The 26,973-nt window shown below is 39.8% G+C and overlaps 1 protein-coding gene across 5 annotated transcripts; it reads right to left on the bottom strand.

Annotated features, from left to right (window-relative positions):
• Positions 1-634: 634 nt before the first annotated feature.
• On the bottom strand, positions 635-25,244 carry ulk1b (unc-51 like autophagy activating kinase 1). 5 transcript variants are annotated; one of them, XM_053854727.1, is made up of 28 exons: positions 25,088-25,244; positions 24,574-24,932; positions 23,144-23,236; positions 21,722-21,763; positions 18,411-18,443; positions 17,775-17,811; positions 16,986-17,159; positions 15,729-15,802; positions 15,207-15,308; positions 14,795-14,853; positions 14,360-14,442; positions 14,223-14,273; positions 14,057-14,148; positions 13,810-13,969; positions 13,536-13,590; positions 12,340-12,426; positions 11,788-11,931; positions 11,572-11,714; positions 10,968-11,215; positions 10,697-10,896; positions 8,817-8,938; positions 8,608-8,712; positions 5,891-6,075; positions 4,145-4,329; positions 2,655-2,773; positions 2,410-2,567; positions 1,755-1,890; positions 635-1,642 (listed from the first exon to the last, which is right to left on the bottom strand). In XM_053854727.1, the coding sequence occupies exons 2-28, from the start codon at positions 24,661-24,663 to the stop codon at positions 1,584-1,586; spliced, it is 3,036 nt and encodes a 1,011-aa protein (XP_053710702.1). In that variant the 5' UTR covers positions 24,664-24,932; positions 25,088-25,244; the 3' UTR covers positions 635-1,583. The 5 variants fall into 5 exon arrangements, with proteins under 5 accessions (XP_053710702.1, XP_053710700.1, XP_053710701.1 ...); XM_053854725.1 differs by having other exon boundaries at positions 11,788-11,973; XM_053854726.1 differs by having other exon boundaries at positions 13,810-13,972.
• Positions 25,245-26,973: the final 1,729 nt, after the last annotated feature.

Here is a 26,973-nt window from a genome sequence, read left to right on the forward strand (position 1 = left end):
TTTAATCGGGATCAATCACTTTCTTTGGACTCTTTCTCTGTTATCACGTGAAAGACCCAGTCAATTATTTCTGGAATGTACCACGGAAAAGAAAAATATCAAAGAACACATTGTTACAGAATGAAGGCCACAAACATTAAAATAACAACTCAAAACTAAAACAACAAAACCTTCCTCCATTCATTTCAACTATTAATGCTACTTTACTGGCTTCTGAATATGGGCGTAAACTTCATCGCCCACTCACACAGCTTGAGATATAACTCAATAAAAGGCAGGCCCAGATGCACACCGGGGTACAGGAAGCTGATTTTCACTCTACGGATTTTGTGTAGAAGCGACAATACACATCACTCACACTTAACTGAGAGGAAAGAAAACACCTCAGACAACCTGCATTTCACACACACGCCATACCTATGCATCGACATCTCCAAAAGTTTCAGGGTTTCCACATCAACACAAACATGTCAGATAAATTACACATATTCAACTCGACACACCACTTCTAAAAAGTAAAAAGTACACAATCGTCACTTGCAATAAGTTTTTGGATAAAACACTTTTTTTTTGCTGATTCATCAAAAGACACCCACCTCTTCAACACTCTCACACCCAAATCAGTTTTTCAGAGTAACAACAATAAAAAGGAAAAAAAAAAACTACACCCACCAATGAGCAGTCAAATAAGTCTAAATAAGCAAATCTTTCAAGGTGCAGAAACATTCTTGACATGTGTAGCCGTTCTCACTCGTGACCATTCAATACAGTACTTCAACAGTGCAAAACTTTCTGACATCAGCTTGAATCAAAGATTCAGGTTGACGCTCTCCTGGTCTTTACATTCATTGTGATTATACTTGCTTCACTACAACATGATTGAATAACGTTGTGGAATATTGTAAAGAGAAACCATCGCTTTGTAACAACTCCTTAAGATATAGCTTATTTATACGTCTTTAGGTCTGGACTGAGATAAGAAGTGTTCTAAAGCTTTAGTGCAGCTAATTTTAGCCAAATAAAAAAGTAACAAGGGGATTGGTATGAAATTACAACACAGGACTGAGCAAGTATAGAATCTATAAAGTGTCACACTAACTATAGGAACTACGTAAATCTATAAAATACGCTTTTTTTCAACAGCAATAATTTGCTGTACTGTTTCAGTTGATAGTACATGTGTAATAAGCAAGCAGCTGGATCACACCAGAAGCTCAGGAAAGCAGAAAATGTGGTGCAAGACAAACGTACATGTAGGTACATGTGATGATGCCGGGAACGCGCTCTTTTCAAGTCTTGTGACCCCAAGTGTTGATGAAAGAGTGGTAGCAGTCTGGAGTCATATTCTGCTTTTGCAACAGCTTGTCAAAAGCCACTCCTCTGTTTTATTGTCCATAAAGTGAACTTTTCCAAATGTGTTCGGGCTCACACAGCGGCACTTAGGATTCCTGTCAGGCTCTCATCCAGACTAGTTCATTACTATGAGCCGTCGGGTGAACAAAACAGTGTGAGAGAAAGGTAATGATTTGATGGAAACACAAGTGGTTGACCTAGAAGTGAACACTCCGGTCTGCAGCGCAGATCTATCTGTCCCGCAGTCCCGACTGCAGGGCTGTGAGGCGGCGTTCAATGCATTCCTTATCTGTCAAAGGAATGAGCAGAAGAGGGAGGAGACAGAGGAGGGTGAGCGCGGCAAGTAGACACATGTTTGATGGTACTCACAGGACTTCTCTGCACAAGATTGAGATACGCACATTTGCAGACACTGAGAATGTCCTCCTGTTTGGTGAGCAGAAGCGAGAGACCCTCCAACAGCAGCAGAGCTTGGTAATAACGCTGAATTGATGCTTCCCCCTGGTGGAACATCTCATCCAGCGCCGCAGCCTGAACCTGACAACAACAAATTCTGGACTTCAGCTGCACCGCAACACGCCAACAATGATGGTCGATATTCTCATATACCTTGTTAGAAATAGGAGTGGGACTCGATTTAAAAAAAAAATTGAATAAATTCGGTTTTTAGAATTAGTCACGATTAACTGCGTTTTAATGTTTTATTTAAGTGGCATTTGCCTACATAAGGTGGTGGACCACAGAAAAATGTGCTCCATTAAGAAAAGTAAATATGCAATTCATCTGTGATTTTGATTTATTAATCATTTTGACTGGAATTAATCAACAAAAAAATCATTCTAGCCTTAACCTCATAGGCAAATTGTGACAAATTCAAGAACCCCTAGGTATTAAACATGTCAGGGAATAAAAGTCTTCACCTGAAGAACACCCATTGAGCAAAGTCGAATGAATAAAATTCTCCAGAACTTATAAAATAAGTTCTGAAGAACTTTAAAACCTGGTCTTGTCTGACATTTAAATATCTTAAATAAAGTCAGTGCCCTTTCGGCTCACCATCTGCACAGTGTGGCTGAAGAGCAGCTGCTCCGCTGAGATAGAAGAGATTCGGTCCATGAGACGGTGCTTCCTCGAGAAGAACCGCTCCAAACGGGTGCTGAGGGCACGACAGGATCCGACGCTGGACTTGTACATGTCGTTCAGCCTCCGCACAACTGAGGACGAACCCAGCAAATAACAATGAGTGGAGAACTTAAGTCTGAAACTACAAAACAGTTGCAAGTTCAATCAACGAGTCCAACCTTGTTTAACTGTTGTAGATGGGTAAAGTTTCCCCCTTTTCACTCGCTCCATGGTGGTTTGAAGAGCAATGGACAAAAGCTCAGCGGCTTTCATATAGAGAACCAGCTGCTCTGCATCACTACCAGAACAAATTAGCAAAAAATGGTTATAAACAAAAATAATCTAGAATAAAAGATAAATTCGCTTGACAGTTGTACCGACCATGAAATGAACATCATGAGTAACTTTTATGAAAGACATACAGTAAGAGTCACACACAGTGCTGAATCAATTACTAGATTAAATGGAAAAATTAGATTCATAAAAAAATATTTGTTTTAATGTCTCCAGTAATCACATGGAAAGAACTCACATGGACATTTATTTCTGCAGCCTATGTGCTTTGCAGAGGAGCAAGGAAAAGTCAGTGAACAGCAGTTTGTGGTGCATGAATACAAGACAAGAGTAATGTCCTCTTCTGAGGAGACAGCAGAGGGCGAGGCAGCACCAGGGTATGAGCAAAAACATAAGAGTTGCATGTATTCCAGGTCTCTACTGAGCACATGAGCAACAATAATTTGTGCTGTTACTCACAGACCAGGTGATCAGGACTGTGTTTTCAGTGCTTAAATAGTAATTTTGTGGTAAATTATTATTTTTGATAATACAATATTATGCAAAACTAACCTGAAGAATCTTAGCTGCCACAGTTGATTAAAGTAGTACAAATAGTTAAGCATGGATTTTAGTATTACCGTTTCAATTTTCAAATAATCGTGAAACAGTGTGAAACAACGAAACGTCAATCAGTTGGAACCCAAAATACATGTGAATGTAGTGTTTTCACAGATTGCTCTTTTCCCCTGAAGTTGAGGCCGAGTGCTCCCTGCTTGTCTCTGTTGAGTCACATTTGAACAATACAGCACATCAAAATGATCACTCTTAACCATTGTTCCATTAACATATGTAAACTTATGATTCTTGCCTTTGGTGACTTGTTTTTCTCACTTTTACATTGGTGATCAAAGCACGAAAGAGACAAATGACAAGGGGTCATCTGTCACTGTGCTGTTACTTGCCACAGCCACAAGTCTCTTAAGAGTGCTTCATTTGATTTGGTTGCTTCATTTGTGTTGTGCTAAACACCTGCATATATTTGTTCTTCCAAAAAAAGGTTAAATTATTTCAGTGTATCATATAATTAACATGATAATTTTTGTCACGATTAACGTGACATGAAAATACATCCCGAGTTGCAGCCCAAGGAAACAAAATATATACATACATTAAGAAAAAATCATAGGACAACTAAATATTAAACGAACAAGGTAAACAATTCAACTTAATAAAATGCTATCCGACAAGTTTCATGACCCTTTACACGCAGAACACTGCCACATTTTTCCAAATCTCTCACATTGTTTTAATCATACAATAAGGTTGAATATGAAACATAGTAAGACGGTTGCCTTTAACAGCCGACACAGCATCAGAGGTGACGTTTCCTCACCTCCATTCTCGGCTCAGTGAGCTTATCTGATCTGCCACCAGACTCTGCTGCTGCGCGAGGGATGGCAGACTAGCGTCACTCCGTTCCCCCATCAACAGAACCCCACGAGCTCCGGCCACTTCCATCAGACAGCGTGTGAACTCCAAAGTGAAGCGTAGGCTGTGCACTGTGTCTGTATGCTCCTGCTGCACTCACAAACACGCACCAGGAGAGAAAAAGGAGACAGAATTTTAAACAGATAACACCAGAATTGTGTATTCTGTCAGCTTGGTGTGTGAAATGGTAAACAGGAACACATCAGTCTGTGAACTTATGAATCATTTTTGGTTTTCATGATGGCATGAAATGAATCCATAGTGGCTCTGTGCCTCACCAATCACTCAAGGCAAAACCTAGGTCTTGGGGAATTAACAGCAAAAAAAAAAAAAAAAAAAAAATACGTCAGTTAAAAAGAATAAAATAAGCTTTGTAAACTATAGGTCTGTCATGGGGCAGGAACAGCTCATCATTCAGCCAATCGACTCTCATAGGTCAAGACAAACAAAAGCCAACAGCCTGCGCAGCACGGTGAGTCACAGTACAATCAAATTGCCATATATATCAGACATTTTGGTGGGTTGTTGATCGTACGAAGGGCGAAGTTAGACAAACAGGCAAATTAGCAAGCCACACTGGCAACACTGAGCCAGGAGTGGCAAGAAGAATCAGTGTTGTGCCCTCTTCTGTGAGGCAGGGGAACTGCGTGCCTCAATTCACAGGCGTTTATGATTGCTGTTGCTCGAGCTGAGTTAAAAACAAAACACAGACCCATTACTGACACGTAGGTATGGTGTTTGAGCATTTGAATTGCAAGATACAGAGAGGGAGGCACAGTTATCAGAGTCATTGTGCAATCCGCGGGGAGGCGGGAGCCTCACTGCCATCTCTCCCCAGTGCTTAAACCGGTAAGGTAAAATATCAGCGATTCTGTGACTGTAAATTACTGATAGCTGAATAAATATAAGCTTTCTTTTTTTCTTTATTTTTCTTCCAATGATTGTCGAGACGCCTCCTCACCTGCCTCCCCTGACCACATGCCAGTAATTGAACTTCAGGCAGGACTAACGCTATTTAACCCAAACCAGTCGGTACAGTGTGTAGAATTCACAGCGGAGAATCAGAGTAGAAGAAAAAAATTCTGGACTCAGAACGTGATCTGGATCAGACCCCAAATCAAATCTCATGCTCCTGACCCAATTTCAATGACATGTCCTGGAAATGTCATCATAATCTGTCGAGTTGCCCACAAAAAGACAAACCAATGCTATGAAAGATTCATTCAACAGCATTGAGAGCACTCAGTATTTCCATTAACCTTACTCGCTTTAAACTTCACTGAGCTGCTGGCACAAAGGAGACAATATTGATTTCACTGATCAGACAAGTGAGACTAAGTAGATGTTTATCCTTGAAATATTCTGATCATGGGATGTAATAAATCTTGGAAAGCTTGTTTGTTTCCTCTTTAGTTGCACCACGCGTGGCATGGCAAGAGCAGCAGAAGACTGTATGGGTATGACTGAACATTAGAGTGGTGTGTGAACTACTTTTAGTGAACATTGCAGCAGGACTCAACATTGCTACAAGGAACAAAAGACCAAAAGAAGATTTTCAAAAATAAATAATTTAGCGCTGCAACACTGCATTGTTTGACAGTGAAACCCTGTGCCGCTGAAATGTCTTTTCTTCTTTGTAAATTTCTCTCACCTCCATCAGTGTCTCCTCGGGAAGATCCGGAGCCTCGAAGGCAACAGGACCACCCATGTTCGGCGAGATGGGATCGTAAAACCCATAACGAGGGCTAGGAGGAGCTTCGAAGCCGTCCAGATAGGGGCCCGTCTGATGATAGGGGCTGTTGTAGGAGCCTGCAGGGCTCAGTGAAGTGAAGGATCCTGAAAGATTCCAAATGGAGGAAGCATAATACAGAAATGTTCCCATTAAATTGGGAGTGAAAGTAAACCATTTGAAATGAAACAATAGATGGTTAGAGCTATAAAGCTAATCCAACTATGATATTTTGTTCCATTAAGAACCTGTAAAAGGTCACATAGTGTAGAACCTGCACCAAATAAATGGATCTGAATGAACCTTAGAGTTATTAAGGTTAATGTCTCCTCAATGAAATACACAGCACCTTCTAATTTTCAACTGACCTCCAGAAAATAGATTTTAGCTGCACATTATTGGAGATGCCTAGTGGCACTTTCTTCGGAATAACGTGCAGAGCTTTTTAAAATCTAATATTATTAAGTGATGCTTGAGGCGGGCCGTGAGCAGCCATTGTTATGGATAGATTAAATTACTGTCAAGGATTATAGCATTTCACTTCCGATTTAGAACCTGGTTGCTGGAGAATAAAGCCTTTGTACAATTATATTTTGCACAATGTATTAAAAAAAACAGCTTTGTATATATTAAACATTATATTAAATGTCTCGCAGTCAAAAGTGTGCACCAATTTACCTGCACTGAAAGTCAAGAAGCCACAGCTGGATTTTTATGTATATGAACATCTTAGTCCAACTACTGGAGAGAAATTGCAATTTCTCTTAGTCAGACTGCACAACCTGGATAATGCGGTTATTAGCTGGACTAAGTTAGCATGTAGCCAAGGAGCTGGACTATGGTGTTGCTCCTTGATTCTCCACAATACAAAATTTCAATATATTCAGAAACTTGCAAGTTTATTCCCAAACAGCATGACAGCTCCATGACGATGGAAGCATTGAACCATTGCTCTGCGCACTGATTCTGGACCTCTGAAGTTTAACTAGTAGATTACCCCACTTGATCGCTGTCTACAGAGTTCAACCTAACAGTCTGAAACAGCTCCTTGGTACCTGTCAGCTTCGATTGCTCTTCCTCTACAGTCATAGGAACTCGAAGGACTGAAGAGCACACAGCACCACTCAACATCACGGAGGTGCATTACTCAGTAATTCAACTTGGCTCCACTGCATAATAACCAGGAGAACATGACGTAATCGGACTTGGTGGTTTGATCAAGCTATTGCCTTAGTCAAGCTACACTCTGCATGTAACCGCAGTCACTGACTCAGACTCTGAGAGAGATATGCATCCTCTGACAAAAATCGTACATTGAGACAGAAGGTACGCATGAAGTGACAGTGAGTCCACAAGAAGCATATGCTCCACCATCTCCAGGGACTTGGTGGAGTGCAGGTCAAGCGGTGATGAAGGTAGCAGGAATGTGGGAAAAGAAATGAAATGCTCAAATAGTGGCAGATGCAGGAGAAAATTGACTGCGACTCGTGGTGGACACAGCAGTGGTGCTCACAGTCCAGCAATAAATGACAGGATAGGATAAAACCATAGCTTGAGAAAGAACTACTTCCAGAAAGGGAAAACGAAAATACAGACAGAAATACAAAAAGTGATGGCTAGCAGTAGGAAGGTGCAAGATTTCACGTTTTCTTGGTGAAAGGAAAGACATTTGTGCATGCACATCAAAGTCACACATGCAAAGTGTGAAGTGTATGCGAGAGACAGCGTACAACATGCATCTGTGTGCACACATGCGTGCAGAGGACCTAGTTTTGATTGGAGAAATTAAAGTAAGAGCAGCAAGAGAGAAGAGGAAACAGTTGTTATTAATGTAAGTGAATGTGTGAAGCACACAGCACAGCAACGTTTGCATGAAATGTACTGTGCACACTAATATCCAAGATATGTCTGCCACATTCAACAACTCAAGTGGAGATTCATTATGACAGAGAGGTAATCAAGCAACGAGTTACAGAAGAGAGAATGTGTCACACAGTGAATAAAAAAGTGCATGCCAGGCTTTTAGCTTAAAAATGGATTCCCTCCTGCATTCAGATCAGGACAGTCAGTTTTTCTCAGCAGGACGCCTTAAATGTCCGATCATTACTGCCTGTGTAATGCCCTTCTCGCATGTCTTGGCAGCCGAAGCTTGGCCGCCATATTTGTTAACCTGTGTAATCTTGCGGTTATCCGCATCTTTACAACAATCGTCCACAACTGTAAACAATGGTTTGCAAAACTAATTCATAGATTTTTAATTGGAGGACTATTTTGGTGTTTTTATGCCAGCTCTCTCTGGTCCTCATACCTACATACCAAATGCCCAGGAGATGCCTGCATCTGAAAGTGTGGCAGCAGCTACTGAGTTCATCTGTGTTAACGATTATTTGACTAAGATGTTTGTTTTTATAAAAAACTACTTTGCTACAAATAGATGTTGCAGGGGTTATGGGCTGTGCGCAGGTCTTTGGATGCCCTGTTTTGAAATCCTAGCTAAAAGCCTGGTGCATGCATGTCTTTCTGTGTTCTGCCTCTAATACTTAGATCTTGGAAAAACAGCAGGAGTCACATGAGAAAATGGAATTGTTAGTTTCACTCCATGCACTCCCATACAAATTGGTAGTAGTAGAGCACATTACCAGAGTGCCTCCTTTGTCTAGATGTGTGAGGTGGTGTGCTGCCATTGGGTGGCGAACCGATGGTAAAAACCACCCTTGCTGGGCTACTGGAGCCAGGTGCGGACCCTGCCCCAGCAAATGGGGGCACAAGAAAGCAGATGATAGTCAGATGTAAAGTAAAAGAGAAAAAGTATTTATAAAAGTAGACATTGACTTGTGAATGAAGGTACCTGTTGTGTCCAGAGATTTTTCGGAGTTCAGGTACTCATTGCTGCCTCGGTCACTTGCTGGTCCACCTGGTCCAAACGCAGCCATTAGCAGAACATCTGAGAGACGACCAGCACTGTTGGACCTGGTACACACAAATGAGAAAAGCAAAAGCTGAGCTGTAATTGCATTCTTTTACATTCAAAATGCAGAATACAGATAACAATCCAGACCTGACATTTTTCAGTGCTAGATCAATTGACAGTCTGTGTACTAGTCCTTCTTTTTGCCCGAATGTCATTACCTCATCCTTCAATTTTAGAGTGATCTTTTTGAGGGCCTTCCATCCGCCGCCTCATCAGTGCGGGAATTGGCCTGCTATGGCAGACGTACAGACAGTTTACTGAAGACCAGTAGGAGGTTTGTCTGTTATGGGTGTCATCCCAGCGTTTCGCTCATTGGATTTGCAGTGCTATTCACAATTTGTAGAAGGTGCTGGGCCACCATTTTTTAAAAGGTACAATTCACGATAACAAAAGGCTTATAACAACGCTGGTAGTATATGCACTCTTACGGGCGAACAAAATTTATGCTGCCAATATATTTAGCCTCCTAACATCGAACCGATGACACCACAGGCGTTTATTAACCTCGAAGTGCATCAAATGTGCGTTTTTGCCCGTGTGTGCAGTGCCACTTAAGACGCTGACGGAAACAGAGCCTTTGGCACCCTTTACTGTAAATAAATAATGAGACAAGATTTGAGATCTGAAAATTTTGTTCATGAATCAGGCACTTTGCAGGACCCTGTCTCAAATCTAGTTTAGATGTGATGCTAATACACGGGCAAATCTAAGTGCAATGCTTATTGACACGTTAAAATTAGAAACACAAATGTTATGAAATATGAAATGTGGGAGAAATAAATAGTGTTGAACCCTACGAGGACAATCTTGGCATGAAACATGTTCACTTCACGCTGGCCGAGGATATCTGACAGAACGGTCAAATATTGATTGGTCATCTCACAACTGAGAGTAAATATATATCTGTCCTTGAAATGTGCAGATAACGTTAAAGCCTGTGGGTAATACACCATTGGAACAACAATTTATTTCCTTTTCAATAGTATCGGGAGAAAATGGTGGTTGGATGAGCAGCAAAAATGAGTATGAGGCACGCAAACATGCAAATTAAGCTAATATATTCCAGAATCTTTTGCTTAATGTACTGAAAAAAAAGATTTTTAAACTCAATGATCGTATTGTCATTAAAACAGTTGAGTTACTTCACTGTAATAAAAAAAGCACAATTACACATCAGCGTGTGGTAAAAACGATAAGTGGAGTCTGCATAAAAAACATAGTTAGCCCTTGAACTGTTCTGTACAAAATGAAATAAAGCATTCATTCACAAACCTTTCACAACATTTCTGTGATGATTGGACAATGTTGGCACTTAAAGGGGTTTTCCAAGTTTAAAAGAGTTATTATATCACTGAAACAATGCCTTTATGCACTATATGAATCAATTTCTGAATTATTTAGGTGTAATAATAAGCCTATGATATATTCTACCTTCTAACCAACTTGGTCGCTTCATGGAAGCTTATTCATGTAGCTTGCAGAGGACCATGCAGGGGTCTCCATATGCAGCAAATTACTGAAATGACAGGTGTCTTCTTGGAGCATGTTCATTTCTTCATGGTAAATTTATACAAAGAATAATTCAATCGTAATGTAGACAAAATCAGCATGAATACAAATTCAATTGTCCACAAACCACTTCAGATTCCAAGCAATGCATGAAAATGGTCTGCCATATCTAAAACAAGCCAATTCCTGGCTTCTGAGCTATGTCAATTTCATTGTGACAATGTTAAAGCTCTTTTAGGAACTTTTACCTTCCAGAATCTTCGTCTGCCCGTCGGTGAAAGCGAAATGCAGTCTGGCTGCCATGTGCTTGGGTCTGCTGGTTGAGGTCCCTAAGTTCAGCCGGAGCAGTCCGGCTGCATGGTGAACCCACAACCAGGCCCTGCTGAGTGAGGAAAGTTACAAGGTTGGGAGAACTGGGGGGCCGGGTGAATTCAAATGGAGATATGGCCTGTGGAAAGAAAATGTATATTTTTGCTACAAATCTGAAGAGAAAGACAGACAATCACTCTGCACACTCACTCTGGAGGGGGAGCCGAGGATGGTGGGCAGAGGGCTTCGCTGTAAGAGTTCACTAAGCCTAGGGGAAGAATGTAGTGGGCGCATGGCCATCAGTCCTGCTGAGTCGACTGCCACCATGGGATCTGACAGCTGTTTCTTGATCTTCTGTCGTGCACCACCAGTGGCGAGATCCAGTAGACAGGGTGCGCTGTGGAGGCGGGTGCCCATTCCTTTCACCTGAGGTTGCTGCAGAGATGATGGCTGAGGAACTGTAGAAGAAATTAAGGTCATGACAGTTAACTCAGCAGGTGGCAGGGGACACTGAAATGTCACACACATCGACGGAAAGTCGAAACATGACAAATGGAAACCAAGGAAATCTTTTGGAAGAGCAAATCAGAATCGTATCTTATCAAGTTCTGCGAAGAAGCCCATAACATCTTGCATCAATATCCTTTTTCATGATTATTCTTTAGATCAGAAAATGAAAAAGTTTTGATTTTCAATAGGTTTTTGCTTATTTTATACACAGTGAACTGAAATTTAAATTTTGTATGAACAAAAAAATTCTCCTCTAATTTCTCTGCTGTTAGAACTTTCAATCGTATCCTGTGGAACTGTGTACCATGAGGGTGGGCTATGCCTGTGCGAGCACCTCCCAGCGAGAGTCTGTGAGTCCCTCCGCATTGGCCGTAGGGAAGCGAAGGTCCAGCACGAGCATGCCCCAATGGGCTTGTGTTACAGCAGCGGTGCACTTTGGTGGCAACCCTAATAAAGCGAAGTAATTGTTACATCATTGAGGTATGAATATTGTACATCCATTATTCGTCATGTTACGCACCGGGATGCACACTCTGGCTTGCCACAGTGCAGTTTCTGCTCGAGGCGCTGGTAGTTCTGCACCTGACTGGGGACCGGGATTGGCAAGGACTGGCCAGGGTTTCCAATGTCGCCACCCTGATCGCCTCCCATCACCTCAGTCGGCCTGCCAAAAATAGTGAGAAGAACCGAGTGCTCAAGGAAACAGCTAGATGGGAGAGGGCAGAGAGAGAGTCTGTGAACAAATATGACCCTTTCATACTCAGAAAGTACCAAAAAAGTAGATCACTAAAGGAATGTCTATGTGTTAACATTACATGAATAAAGATGGCAACAATAAAATTCAGTCATTGGCTACAATAGCCATCTATACTCACGATTGCTTTTTCTTCGAACAATGCACAAAAATATGGATATAGTTTTACAAAAACAAGATGAAACACTGAATTCGGCATTGTTATTTAAACAGAAATGTTCTTAGCTTAGACATATTTTGTGTATTTCATCAGTCAGACATGGTTTCAATTCGTGTTTGGTATTAGAGTAGCACTCCCATTTGGCCTTGTGGACATACTTGATTGGACTTGGGGAGTTGCTGGTGGGAGGAGATTGACATGGAGTATTGTCTTGGGCACACATTCCACCAGACGCCAGGAGAGAGCTATTGAGAAAAACAAGAAACACACAAATTTAACCTCTTAAGAACCGACTTTTTTGAAGTTTTGCTCTTCACAATTTGAAATAGGAATTACTAAAGAGGAGTAATAACTGAACACGGCCTTGCTCATCTCATGATTCAATACTGTGGCGATATTTGGCCCACAATAACGATAATATCTTGCATTTGTCTAGTGCCTGACTGCCTCCGGTTTTGTAAATATAAGCAGTGTACAGCTGGATAAGTTAAAGTGCATGAACAACATGACAAAAGTGAGCAGCAATGGTTCTCCCATTGAGTAATGAGTGTTTATTAAAATCTTTGATGGTTTCATCAAATTCTCGATATCAGTCCGTGTTCCTGACATAATCCCAGTCTCCTGCTCTGATGATTATCCTTCAGGTTTCTTTCTCAAACTTGCCAGGTCTGGTGTAGCGACGATAGCATTGGCTGGTTTGTCACGTGACAGCACGACAGCCAAAGCAGCTTCATGTACCTCAAGGTATTCAAAGATGGAGTGTGACTATGGGGCATCGATGCAAACATAAGATTCCGAGCAAACAGGCAAACTAGGATACACTTGTGAATGGAACGTTAATTTTAAATTAAAATGCCGGTTAATCCACTATGTGTTATAATAAAATATTGATATTTGCCATCAGTATATTGATTATTATTGCGACAGAGAGTGCAACAATATATTGAAATACTGATTTTTTTCTTACTTCTATTCACAATGCTGTGAAGTGCATCAATTATAATTCTATTATAACTAATGTATATCAGATTTCAATGTCATATGAAGTGGGAGACTTCATTGAACATATTGCATGTACACTGGATTGATTCTCAAAACTATAACAGAATGTTCTATCCTGTCCTATTTTCATTCAGGAGTTGTTGCATGAGTCTTTTTTTCTCACTGAAATAGCTCTAATGTCGTCATATCACTATAAGAAGGTGTGGGCAGGGTCCCTAAATGTAGCCTGTCGATCAACATTTAAAAAAAACAAGTACCATCGAGACTCCAGAGACAACATGAGCTTATGCATATGCAACCACAAAATAAATTGTAATACATGCTAATAAAAAAATAAAAAACAAAAACTTACCTATTGTTCATCAGACTGTCTTGCAGCACCTTACTTTCACATGTCAGCTCCCCAGCTAAAATAACAGTAGTTCTCATAAATCATATATATATCATATATATCATATATAAATCATAAATAATATCAGATAATAGAAATGTAGGTTGGAACAAAAAAAACAACAAAACACAAGCAATGTATTCTCAATAGAAAATACATTCTTAAAATAGTGAAAAACAGGAAGGCTATTACAATACAATCTATACAAAAGGAGAATTGTCAAATATGTTCTTACATTGATTAGCAGTGACAATGACAAAGTCATCTGTGTCACATGATGATGAGTTCTTGCTACTACCGCCACCTCCAGACTCTTTGAGGCGAAACCCTGTTGCCTCCTGAGTCGGGGATTGCAGCGCTTTGGCACGCAGCTGTTGAACCTCAGCAAGAGACTGCTGCTGAGACGAGGAGGAAAATAAGTAGAACTCAATTAGAGAGGGAAAACGCAACAGTGAATATGAAAAAAAAAACATAACAGTAACCGGAGGAGAGGCAAGATGAGACGTGGACGAGCTGCTGCAAGAGCTGGCTGATGCAGAACTTGGAAAGCAGGTCATGGTCACCAGAGGAGTTGCTGTTGGAAAATAAATCCAAGCAAAATTAGTATTGCTATTAAGATAACAATGTTGTGTGACTATTAGGACTCACTTTTCTTCATTGACGTGTTCGCCTCCAAGAACGGATGACTGAAGAAGTCGTCTATAAAAACAAGGCCACACATAATTATGCTTTAAATTGCAAACAAAAACTAATAAAAAAACAGTACATTTTCGGTGTCCACTAACCAAAATCAATGCGGTCCTTGTGGTTCCGCTGCAGTAAACCCAGGAGAAGGTGCTTCAAGTGAACTGATGTTTCTCTGGGGATACTGCAAAAAAAAAAACACCCAATTGACTATCACAACAATTACAGCTGTGAGTATCAAGAGTATCAAGGGACTGTTAGTGGAATACAATTACATTTATGATTTACAATATGCAAATCGGAATTAAATTGACTATTTTGCTGCACAACTATTATCAGGTATTTTGCAGCCAACTGATTAACCATCCATCATTTCCCCAGACCAGTAGTAAACAATGTGCATGCAAACATAAATAGCCAGAATAGATGTTTAACTTTTGCACCACGACATGAACCTTAAATGAATATTCTCGTCAGCATTAGAGTTATAGAAAGTATCTTAACCATAGGTGTATAAGTTTTTTTGAAGTTCTTACTTTGGGTTGAGATTCTTGTGTTTTTCATAGAAGAGACGGAGATCCTGGGGACTGCTGGCCTGCAAGTACAGAACAGGTCAGAGCGCACTTGTCCAGGTAGTGCATGGAACAGTTTAACGGACAACTGTAGTGCCTAAACACAAATCAACTGCAAATGCATTGTGCTACTCACAAATCAACCAAGAGAATTCATTTTGTGAAAAACGTGTCAGCTGCTTTGCTCTACAGACTTATTAACTGTACGGCAACATAATGAGTACAGCCTGGGAAATATTTCACTCAATACTAAATCTGAACATTTTAATCAACCCTTTAAGCAGGGATGTCAAAGTTCAGGACTCCAACATCTTCAGTTAGGACAGGAGTGTTAAACCATAGCAACATAGGAACATGGATTGAGTAGCATACTAACTTGAAATGGCGCCTTCCCGGTCAGACATTGAAAAACGATGGTTCCTATACTCCACAAATCAGCCTTGGCGTCATAGTTTTGGGACATGATGACCTCGGGTGCCTTTCAAAAAATGCAAAGAGATGTTTTTTAAATAAATTGAACACAAGCCGATTCATTCACAAAAATAATCACATTTGAACAGTAATTACTGGCAAAAATATGTGATGGTACAAACATTTCATTCTCATTCTTGACAACAAAAATAATGATATCAGACTGCTTTCCTCACAAATGCATTTTCATAAATCATTAATTTTGTAACTAAAATTAAGATTATGACGCTTAAGCAATAGCAACACATTTACTTGTCATATCCGCATGTGTAATTTAGAAACACATTTAAATTAATTACAAGCTGTTTGGAAGGTGTCTCAATTGTTTTTAGTCAAAGAAAATAGCATACAATCAAACGCACATTAATTGATGAAGTTTTTCTATTTCTTGACGTTACACAAGTATTTGGTGTTGCAGTATTCTCACCATGTACATGGGGGATCCACAAAGAGTGGCTGCCATCATGTTGTTCTGAAGATAACGAGCAAAACCAAAGTCCGCTGGGAAGGAAGGTGAGCGCAGCATTAGGGATGAAGACCACATTTCTTGAAGACACGAAACATACTAGGGCTAAATAACCACATGATGCTCCAGCGCTTATTTACAGATTAGAATTTAGATTGGACACAAGGAATACAGCACTTGGTTATCATTGTTCGTTTTCCACACAGCCCCACTCTGAAATTCAGTGTGACACACGTGGCACTTTTTAAAAAGTAACTTTTCGTCTTTTTTCAAGTTGTCTAAATTAACAATCTCATGAATATTTTACCATCAGCTACTCATTATCCCGCCTCTAGGTAACATGCACAGTAAAACAGCAGGATAGATTGGACAACAAAATTTCACAATGCCTGCTGAATCGAGGACTTCAACAATCGAGCGTGACTATTTCACCCAGCCACTTCTGACATTTAAAGAATGGTTACTTAATGATTAAACAATGTGACTTTCAGTCAGACCATGAATAGCGGAGGCATCAAGAAATTCAATTTTTTAACCTCTTTTAAGACGCAAGCTTTTCTTGAGTATTGCTTTTTGCAATTTCAGACAAAAATGACTTAGAACTAAGAACTGTTTTTTTCTTGTAAGGAAAGTTATTTTTTGCAAAGAAGAATGATCTTGTTAGTGGACAATGCTGTTATCAATACTAACTCTATTGCAACGAACATATGTCAAGATTTCTATGCCATATATAACTGGAGACTTTATTGAACATATTGCATGTACACTAGATTCATTCTAAAAATGAAACAGAATGTTCTATGCTGTTTCGTTTTCATTCAGGAGATGTTGTTGCGAGTCATGTGCTTTGTATGCGCTTGTGTTCCTTCTTTTTTCACACCGAAATGTTGTTGTGTCACTACAAGATGACATGTGCAGTATCCCTAGATGTGGCTTGTCGATCACTATTTTAAAAACAAGTACCATGGCAGCGAATGTGATCTTCCCATAAGTGGATTGGGAGGTTGAAGACAATTTTCTCTCCAACCTCAAACTGCATTTAGGCTTAGCTGCAACCCAGATGGAGCAATATATTTCACCAAGAAGCTCCACAGCAAACACTCTCTCTTAAAATAAAATTCCTTTCTGCCTTCAGAACAAATACGTAAATTTACTGGCCAGATTTTGACTCTACGGGATGTGAACATGCTTTGGCCATTTTAAGTGATAGAAACTCACCGATTTTGATACAGGTATTGTTTGAGTGGGACTTCCGTCCTGCTGTGTAGGAGAGCAGAATGTTCTGAGGTTTTAGGTCTCTGTGGATGATTCCTTTGGATTGAAGGACTCTCATGGCCCCAGCTATCTGCTGCAGGAAAACACGGATCGTGTCCTCGCTGAGTGTTCCTTTTGCTGTAGCGAGAAATATAAACATAAAGAAAGTGTCAAGAGTGTGGTTTTCAAACCTCTTCATGTGTATGTACACGGGCCATCAATCTGCCAAATTAAAATGACGTGTGAATTCTTTAAAATAATGAGATACATATGTTATTCTATTCAACAAGTAGATCAGTCAAACTAGCAACTATTGTAAAAGATGAAAAAGGTGAAATGAATAAAGGAAGTGTTAAATAACACACTTGTGAATGTAAGAGCTGATTTAACAGGGTCCTCATCAGAAAGTTACTAACCATACCAAAGGTCTTTAAACTGGTAAACGGTTACGCACCAGTAAATCCAACACATTTGTATGACTGTGTTTTAACAGCGCGGAACAACTAAATTGACAGTATCAGATAGGTGACATTTTTGTTGAAATAACCAATGTCTGCAGTTATTGACAGAATCACTTGAGAATATTTTTTTTTACCTTGGCTCTGACATAAAACAACACTCCACAAGAGTGGACAACACAAACAACAAGTGGCTTGTCATCAGGCACTAAAGATGACATTTCTCCATTTAGGTTATTGATCTTCTGTAACAGCAAAGACCTGAAGCTTGCAGAAAATGAAAGGTTTGACTTACAGTGTAAGTAGTCTGCAAGGTCCCCTCCATTGCAGTACTGAAATTATAAGAGAACAGGAATGACGAGAGTAATGTGACATTTGGACAATGCAGCCCAAATGAAAATAAATTATTAAGGCTCAACATTACTGATGAAGGAGATGCATGTAATTCGTGAAGTTCATCAAAGGGTATTAGAGTGCAATGTTTTGCATGTGACAAATAGAAAACCTTGAATATTTTTGAGTGGATTGTCAATAAAGACCAATCTTTTACACGAGGAAAAACATAATCAAAGCACCATAAGCACTAACAGATATGTCTAAAACGCTGACATGCAAAATCACTGGGTTACACTTGACTATTTTTCAGGGACACAACTTAAAAAAAATCTGATTTCCATGAGAACAAAATAACATAACATTTATTTATATATATATATATATATATATATATATATATATATATATATATATATATATATATATATACTGCCAATGTCACAGACAAATACATCTCTGTTCATGACTGTTGGACATTTAACCCTCCCATCTAACCCCATTCAACTTCATGCCTCACAGCTAAAAATAGCAGCGGGTGTTTTAGAGCTGCCAGCAAATGCTGAGCAAACAAAGCCAAACATCACAGACAGCTTACCTCCATTACCAGGTACACGGAGCTGGCAGTTTCCTAAAGGGCGGACAGATAAGGGAGTAGGGGGTTAAAAACAACACATGTCAGTAATAGACAAAGAAAGGCACAGGGGGCTCTTGTGCTTGGTGAATCAGAGCAAACAGGAGACTTGTCAATGCCAGACCAGACCTGGGGGTGTCTGCAAAATACTGAGAGATTTTGGAAAGGAAAGACACCAGGAAAAGATTGGGAAGAAAGAAAAAAACATGTTGCAAAACAGCTTGCATGATGGCACAGAGATCAATAAAGGCTGAAGATATGTTGACAAATATAAAGCTTGCTGTAAATAACTAAATAAAACACAAACAATTCCATCTTATGTAGAGAAAAAAAACATAATAAGATGATTGGGTGTGATTTTCTGACCTCTCCTTCTTCAAAATGGTGAATAATCTATCTAAAGACACACTAAAATTTGACACGTACAGGACAATCTATTCGCGTTCCACACTACCTTTCAGCACATTGACACTGATGACATTCACCCTCTTTATCATTTTCACATGCACACCTTTTTTTTGTATTGACATGCAAGTCAGTGTGAAGCTCTTTTCAACAAAAAAATATCAGTATTAACCCGGGAACACCAAACCTGTCTTATCAGATCGTAACAGATTGTGGTTCAAGGGGCAGGCCTCATCAGAATACGCTTGTAGCCAGTGATAAACAGCAGAAGTGGGTCACAAATGCCTATCAATCATGCTTGTTTTTGCCATTCAAAAGATTGTTGTGCCTCTTAAACCACAAGTTCACTACTTCCTCCAAGTAATGAAAAGAGGTTATATTGAGAAGTAATATCAGAAACAGCCTTCTTGCAAGTTGGGCAATTTCTATGTTTATCGACGAAGAAATGTTCCTCATAATCTAGTATCTGTCGCCCACTTCTTCGAACAGGATCACACTAACATTAAGAGCACTATAAAGTCAACTAGAAGAACTTCTAGTTCTCAGAATAACACTCGACAAGATTTGAGGTCTTTCAAACTGAAAATCATCTGAAGATGACATTGGCCAAGTCTTTCTGAGTACGCACAAATTTAAAAATGTGGCAGCTGACAAAATGTACTTTAATGATTCTGCCTGACTAGAGAAATGTCCCTGTTTAAGAGATAAAAAAATACATATTATAGTTTCAAATGAATCAGCATTTACTACATCACATTGTCCTTTTCTACATTTTGCGTTTACGGGAGAGAAACAGTATCATGAAAATCTCGTTCAAACTTTTTTTTAGTTCCTGTTTGTTAATATTATCAGTATTAACTGACTATTGAAACAATTCATATTTTGGTGATGCCCATACCCAGCCTAGCAGATGCCTGTTATAGATACTGTAGGTGTATTTTGCTCAACACAACTGCAATACTCTCTACTCTATCATTCTGACCAGCTCAGCACACCGGTCAGGTCATGGTCAGGCAACCTGTTCTAAGTGGCTCACATTGGAAACAAACCCAATAAATCTATTCCATTATCAATGTAATTTCACAGGTCACATCAATACTGTTTCAACAGAAATCAATTGCAATTGTGTGCTCATTAAATCATGTAAACAACGCACAGATGAGTGTGTGGGCCGCAGACCTTTTTGAAAAGTGGCACACACATTGCAAACTATGTTAAGGCTTGCTTCTGCGTCAGCACATGGTCCAATGTATGAATGCATTACAACAAATGGGTGAGTTGAAATATGGCAGGGCTAATTTCTAATTGTAACTAGGAATGACTACTTTCTTTTTCCAATCAACAGAAATGAGTTGTTTTACATCAACAAGTGTCTGCCTCATAATTTAAATGGTAATTTCAACACACTGAGTTATTATTCAGGCTTTCATTTTAACATCTATTTTCAAATATTTTATGGAACACAACACCACAAACCCAACTTGTGAGATAGCTGTGCCTCCTTCCGAGATTTCATGACTCAGTGTCTAACAACCTCATATCTTGCATTATTAATACAATCCATTGCTGATAAAGTATCAACTACTGTGGCTCCAGCTGTCGGGGTGTGAATCAACTCATGAAAAGACTAAAGCACCACCTGCTAAATTTACTGCCTCTGAGTACGGTTGTAATGGCTGTCTGGCTGTTAATGTGAGACATGTGCAGTGTTCTTGAGAGTCTGACTGTGACAACTGCAGATTTTGACTCATTGAGGTGTTGCCGTATAAGCCGCTCCTTGAATCGTGAATTTCATAACTCATTGTCCAGCATAAACAAGTCACAACCAGTGCACACTTTCATACACAATTTGTAATTGTGTTTAGCAGAAACCAGATCAGATTTATCTTAACCCATTATTGTGTAAAAGGAGATTGGAGGGCTTGGGAGAAACCCCCACAAGGTGTTGGTACTCTCCAGTTATTATTTTATGTTATTGGGAAGACAAAACAGAACAGTGTGTGGTTCAAAATTCAGTAACACAAGTAACGAGTTCCCCACGTGAGACAAAAGGAGTTCAAAGATTTAAAAAATCATATTAGGAGGATGTCATTGACCTGTCAGTCTTTATCAGAATGTTTCTAAACCCTTGCTTTGCTTTCAAGAGACAGTGGAAAAAGAAAATTAGTGTTACTTCTCTGGACTTTAGCACTAACTTATTGAGCTGTTGATCTATCCATTGGTTCAACCAAAAAAAAGCTCTTTCAGTATTTCCACATAAACAACCTAGAGTCACGAAGGTCCTGTTCACATGAGGAAATTTGACTGCAAAACCCAAAGAGGGAGCCTGAAGGCAAGAGTTAAGACACGCCCTACGCAGTAACGCTCAAGTCTGGACTACGACAATGTAACTGCATACAAGGTGTTCAGAAATATGAATAGTAGCCTTTAATTCCACAACCAAACAGTCTTTAGTAAGAAAATATTATTTTCCTTTGCTTTCTGAGTATATCACGTATATCATATTTATCATTATGAAGTGAGTATATATAGAATTTCATCAATGTTAAGCACTTCAAATTGAATGCTTCACGTGAATACATGCAACAGATTTGACAAAAAGCAGCCTGAAAAGCCTCAACACGGAGCAAATGTTGCAAAATCTTCTTTAACAAGCAATAAAAGCAAAACAACACGACACAGAAGTGGGTCGAGTGGAACAGACACAGCCAACAGCCCATCTGCTCCACTCTGTGAGCACAGACGGCCGGGAAAAGTAGGACAACGAGAGGTGAGAGAATTACAGTGCAGGGCAAACAGCAGTCTTGACAGTGAGTGTAATCAGTCAGCAATGCAGCCAAAGTTTCATGGGCAGGTTTGTTATCACATACCTGGAAGTCCAGCAGAGCCACAATGTTGTCATGCTTCAGTTCCTGTGAAGGGATTACATCAAATGCTCAGTTTGCTTTGGTCATCTTATTTTCCAACTACATCATGTCAAATAAATCTCCAGGAACAGATGGTTACAACCAAGGAATATAACCAAACAAATGTTAATAAACATGTCTTTGTATAGCACAAAGTAAAATGAGGATATCTCATAATAAACCTGTATTTATTTCTGGTTGATGTTGCAACCCAATCTATGGAAAAGAACAAGGAATATGTAAAAGGCACTAGTAACAGTAAAAAATAGGGATCAGGGTAAACCACTAACCATCGCTCATTGGCAACAAAGACGGGGGATGTAGGCACATTTGCAATAAATTACATGGAATCTTTATCAAAAAACTTACAGTGGTATGCTGTATTGCATCAGTGCTACACAGGGATGCCAGAAAACAACCTTCAGCATAAAAGAGAATCAACAACAAAGTGACACTAATTTCCTGAAGACTGTGTGCAACATATTTTCATCTTTTGGCATTTATGTTTACATAATTATGCTGCAATACATCAGTTTGTGAGCGTTTTATTTCATTTCTTTGGCACAGCAAACCACTCTGCAAAAAGGCCTATGGCTTGTTTCATCACAACAAAGACCTGCATGTCAAGGAGACGCTATCCTTGAAAAATATTTTTTCCTCGTAATAGGAAACGGATGTCCTATTTGCCTAAACCTCCAGGCAGTAAGTGTTTATAAAAATAGTTCAGCTATAACTACAGGCCTTTGGAGTAAGAGTATTTTGATGGTATTCGACTTTGGAGTTGCAGAAGCAGCATTCAAATGGGCCAACGACAGGACCTTTGCAAATGTTCATGGTGGCTCAAGGGACACTATAGATGGATACAATGACAGTATACAAGAACCCATCTATCCACTGCATGTAAGGGGCAAGCCAGTGAGAGGTGTTTCTAACATTGCTTAATAACTAATATTAAGTGCATAAATTAAATCCTAAATAATTGATCTAAATTTGACTTAAATTTCTATATTGTTCATCTCAGTATTCTCTGCTGCTTTCGGACACGAGTGCAACAAGCACCAACATACTGAGCTAAGGATTGCTTCACCGAGAGGTCGCTATTGTTGTTTTATTGACCCCAACGAAAAAGGTTGGCAAATAACAATTGTGTGGATCAAATGTCCTTCTTCAAATGAGTATTTTCCTTCAATTACAATTAATTATTTTCATTCATCAAACTTCAGCCAATTGTAGACATTTAAGAAACAAAGATCGACATGGTGTCTATTTCACATGCATATACATTCTGAAACCATGTCATTTTTATACAGAAAAAGTAGCATGAGCAACTAAATAAATTCATAGTGAAGGCTATTCAGTTATGGCATTTGTGATACTCATTCTCACCTTCAGTATTTTGATCTCCTTCCCCAATAGTGTGTGTGATTTTGCCAGATTCTTCTTGTTGATACATTTCACAGCGACTTCCCAGTCATGTTTCTGGGGAGATACATTTCAGTGTTAATAGACACCATATACATAAATGGAAAGGCTTTCTAAAAGGTAAGTCACATTTCACACGGCCCATATCCATCAAGACGATCCTATGAACTCTGGGATTTTGAAAGTGGTCACAAGATTCCAGATTATTCCTGCACACTTTCTTGATCACCTTCTGGAATCTCTGGTTTCTGGAGATAGTTTGCATGCAGATTTCCACTGAAAACAATTTGCTGCATGGTAGTGTTTCTGACACACCAGCAGAAACAGATGTGAAGTGGTAAGAAACTTTGCATGAGATAGCTGTCCAGATGATAACCGAAAATTCACCAAAACTGGTGAAACGAGAGTATACTGTCTGGCCTAAAATCATATGAATCATTTTAAAATGCAACCCAGGTATTATTATTATTGTTTTTGTTGTTGTTACAATTATAAAACGTAATATGTTGACAGAACATAATCCCATTCACAGGAATACAAAAGCAAGAAAGAGAAGAAAGCAAGATGAGCTTTTTTATATGTTATATTGAGCATTAAGGTAATAACATGTTAAAAAGATGTCTGACCTACTTTCATTATTTCTTGCATTTCTTCTGAGCACTTAAATTAATATTGGGCCCAAATAATACATGACAGTTGTCGTGGTGCAGTGACAACTATAGCAAAGGCAATCATAAATGACAGTGATGCTGATGTTAAAACCCCTTTCTTTCAATTCAATTTTTGTTTAAATAAAGTAAAACTTTTCTGATTATGATTAATCTAAGTAACAATACCTTTCTGTAGTCGTCATGGAAGAAGTTTCAGAAACTAAGTCTAAAGGCGACCAAACAATGTGATTTTGACCACCAGTCAAAACCAAAAATTCTTCTTCCATCAATCTCTATACTGATAAACCACATGGAATAATACCTCAGGAATGCATTTACAGTTTAGGGGAAGCAAAAATAAAAATTTTAAAAAAGTTTTATTCGAACTAGTAACATAGTAGCATAGAAATCCACATTACAGAAGTAGATTTTTTTAAAGGGCCTCTACACGTTACATATAATATTTGACATTGCAACAGATACTATGTCAGTTAAAGATCATCGCCAAAGAATGTCAAACATTTTACTGAGGAAAACATTGGAAGGGCTGGTTTTCTTATTTCGTCCTGTTGGTGCCTGCAGGCCATTTAAGGTGGCCCAATGCAAACAAACGCCATCAGGACAAAAACAAGAACGCAGTCCGCTAAAGAGAAGCGCTTCTCGATGGCGTTACAAGCAGAGAATACTTCTGACGGGTGGTCAGAATATGAATATGAGCCATAAACGACATGCATTTGGTCTTACCTCTCGGTGTCTGCCTTTAAAGACGACGGCGAACGCGCCATGTCCTATCAGGTCTTTCCGGCTGAACTCAAACTTCCCCACCGTCTCCATGATGACAAGAGGGCCGGTTCTCGATTACTTGGACAGAGAGCCAGTGGGTCTTTGGTCGCCCCTCTTGTTGTCAAGAGTTCCTCTCTCCTCGTTGAAACGGGGGCAGCAGCAGCAGCAGGGCTCGTCACCCCGTGTTCCACTGGCCAGGAGCTGCCTTCCGAACAACACACTGTCCGCTTCTCTCATGTTAGCGCACACTAAGTTTCGGAGTTTTATACCGAAAACGGCCTTGCGACCGACTCCCTCATGACGTACTTCAAAGACATATCCTGCAACGAAACACAAGCGTGAGAGCCGTAGTGCTCAGTGATGTGCCACCTTAAAAGCCAGCGGACTGCGTTTTGTTTATATACAGAGCAGCCTCGCTTCTGTCGACACAGGCCGCTCTACGAGCACAAAAACCACGTCTTTGGCAGTCACTCACATGTATACGGTCTTATACCGCGTCCTCGTCAAGAAATATACATCAAAATAGCTTGAAATTTGGAGTCTAGTCGCAGAAAGTCATCGCAGCATCGAGGGTCCCAACAAAGCAGTCGGCTACATCGAGCAGTTAACGCGCGTGCGCGGAGCAGCTACAGCTGGACGTGTGACGTCGGAGGACTTAGTCCCGCCCTCGTCTCTGAAGCGCAGTATAAAGAAGCCGGGGCACCAGTTACTGCGTTTATTATAACGACGTGTTGAAAATATACAAGTTCTCCGATTGAATATGAATCATTCAGACTCTGGTAGCATAGGTGGGTAGAGTAGCTAATAGTACACTCAAGTCAAAGTCCTATTAGCTGAACTGCACATGACTTCAGTAGATGTAAACTAAATAAAGCCTCAGTGAGAAAACAAACAAACTGGCTTTTATGTCAAATTAATTCAAATTTTAAGATAATTAGATGTACAGTTTTAGTAGGATGAAGCTGTCACTGTTTAATGATGATGTTGTATAGACTGAACTACATTTTTCAAACAATGACTATGCTATGTGGCGCCATCAGTAACTCAGTTTGAATGATGATTAAAATACCCTGTTGATGATGAGCCACCATAACCGTACAAAAAAAAGTAGCCTTTTGTACTAAAATGCATCTGAATAGTGCAATACGATATACGAGCTATTGATATAATCCAAACGGTACTCAAGTACTCCACATCTGCTTTTTGTATTTCCTAAAACAAAATAATAATATATGTCATGTTTCAGTGAGGGGTGGTCCAAACACGAACAGGCGTCACGCCAGGGAAGTGCGGCATTGCTCTCTGACCATTTCTGCATCATGCTCTGCACTGGGAGGGGTTTGCATCCACGCCTGAGGCAGCAGCACTATAGACTAGAATATAACACTGTGAGTCACCCCTTCTATCAAAACAATTGACCACACAGATGACTGGGAGATGGATGCTTTGACCCCACTGTTGAATGCATTTTGTCGACACATCCACCAGCAAGACAGTGAGCTGTGACCGCTTCTGATGGCTCAGCCAGTGTGGCTGCCTGCTGTCATCCATGTGCGTGTGAAAGGGTGACTCAGTGTTAAGCGCATTGAGCGGGGGATAGGCATGGCAAACCATTACTTTATATATGCAGCAGAGTCTGGACACAGTGTGTCTGTGCATCTTTGTTTTTATTTTGCAATATGGTCCAATAATGTTTGGAACATTGAACATATTGGTGAGCTATCAATGTGGCCCGAGTGAACTGAGCTGGACCAGAGAGCAAGTCAACTTCCAGTTAAATAAATACAAGTGAATAAAAAGGGTTTGTAATAGAAATTGTCTGGGAGTTCTTAGTAAATTACATTGCATAATTCAATTGTCGAATGTGGACAAGTGGTAGAAACTGTCAACATTGTTCATTATACAAACTTGACTTGACATAAATTGTATCATGGTTTGCTAATGAAGTGTGTTCAAGAAGGCTGTGAATACAATACAAAAAGATGAAATATAAACTAACAAACAAACAAATATGAGCCTTGTCACATCTTACACATTTTACTGACATTAAAGTACTAAAATGCGCTCTTCTGTCTTTGTTTCTCTCTCTCTCTCTCTCTCTCTCTCTCTCTCTATATATATATATATATATAGTGCTGTTTACAGCGAGGGTGGGAGACTGCTGACCTCAACTGGTGATGTTGTCGGGCGGTGGAAAGAATACTTCGAGGGTCTCCTCAATCCCGTCGTCACGTCTTCCACTCAGGAAGCGGGGACTGAGGACTCGGATGGCTCTCTCATCACCCGGGCCGAAGTCACCGAGGTTGTTCGTAAGCTCCTCGGTGGTAGGGCCCCGGGAGTGGATGAGATCCGTCCGGAGTA

This window comes from Synchiropus splendidus, chromosome 1 (assembly GCF_027744825.2).
Source record: "Synchiropus splendidus isolate RoL2022-P1 chromosome 1, RoL_Sspl_1.0, whole genome shotgun sequence".
NCBI classification, from domain to species: Eukaryota; Metazoa; Chordata; class Actinopteri; order Syngnathiformes; family Callionymidae; genus Synchiropus; species Synchiropus splendidus.

Coding starts and splice junctions, on each gene's coding strand:
- ulk1b (XM_053854724.1), bottom strand. CDS start 24,663: ATGGAGACGGTGGGGAAGTTTGAGTTCAGCCGGAAAGACCTGATAGGA. Junction 13,591..13,809: donor CATTGTCACTGCTAATCAAT/GTAAGAACATAT, acceptor CTGTTATTTTAG/CTGGGGAGCTGACATGTGAA. Junction 11,715..11,787: donor AAGCCAGAGTGTGCATCCCG/GTGCGTAACATG, acceptor TCGCTTTATTAG/GGTTGCCACCAAAGTGCACC.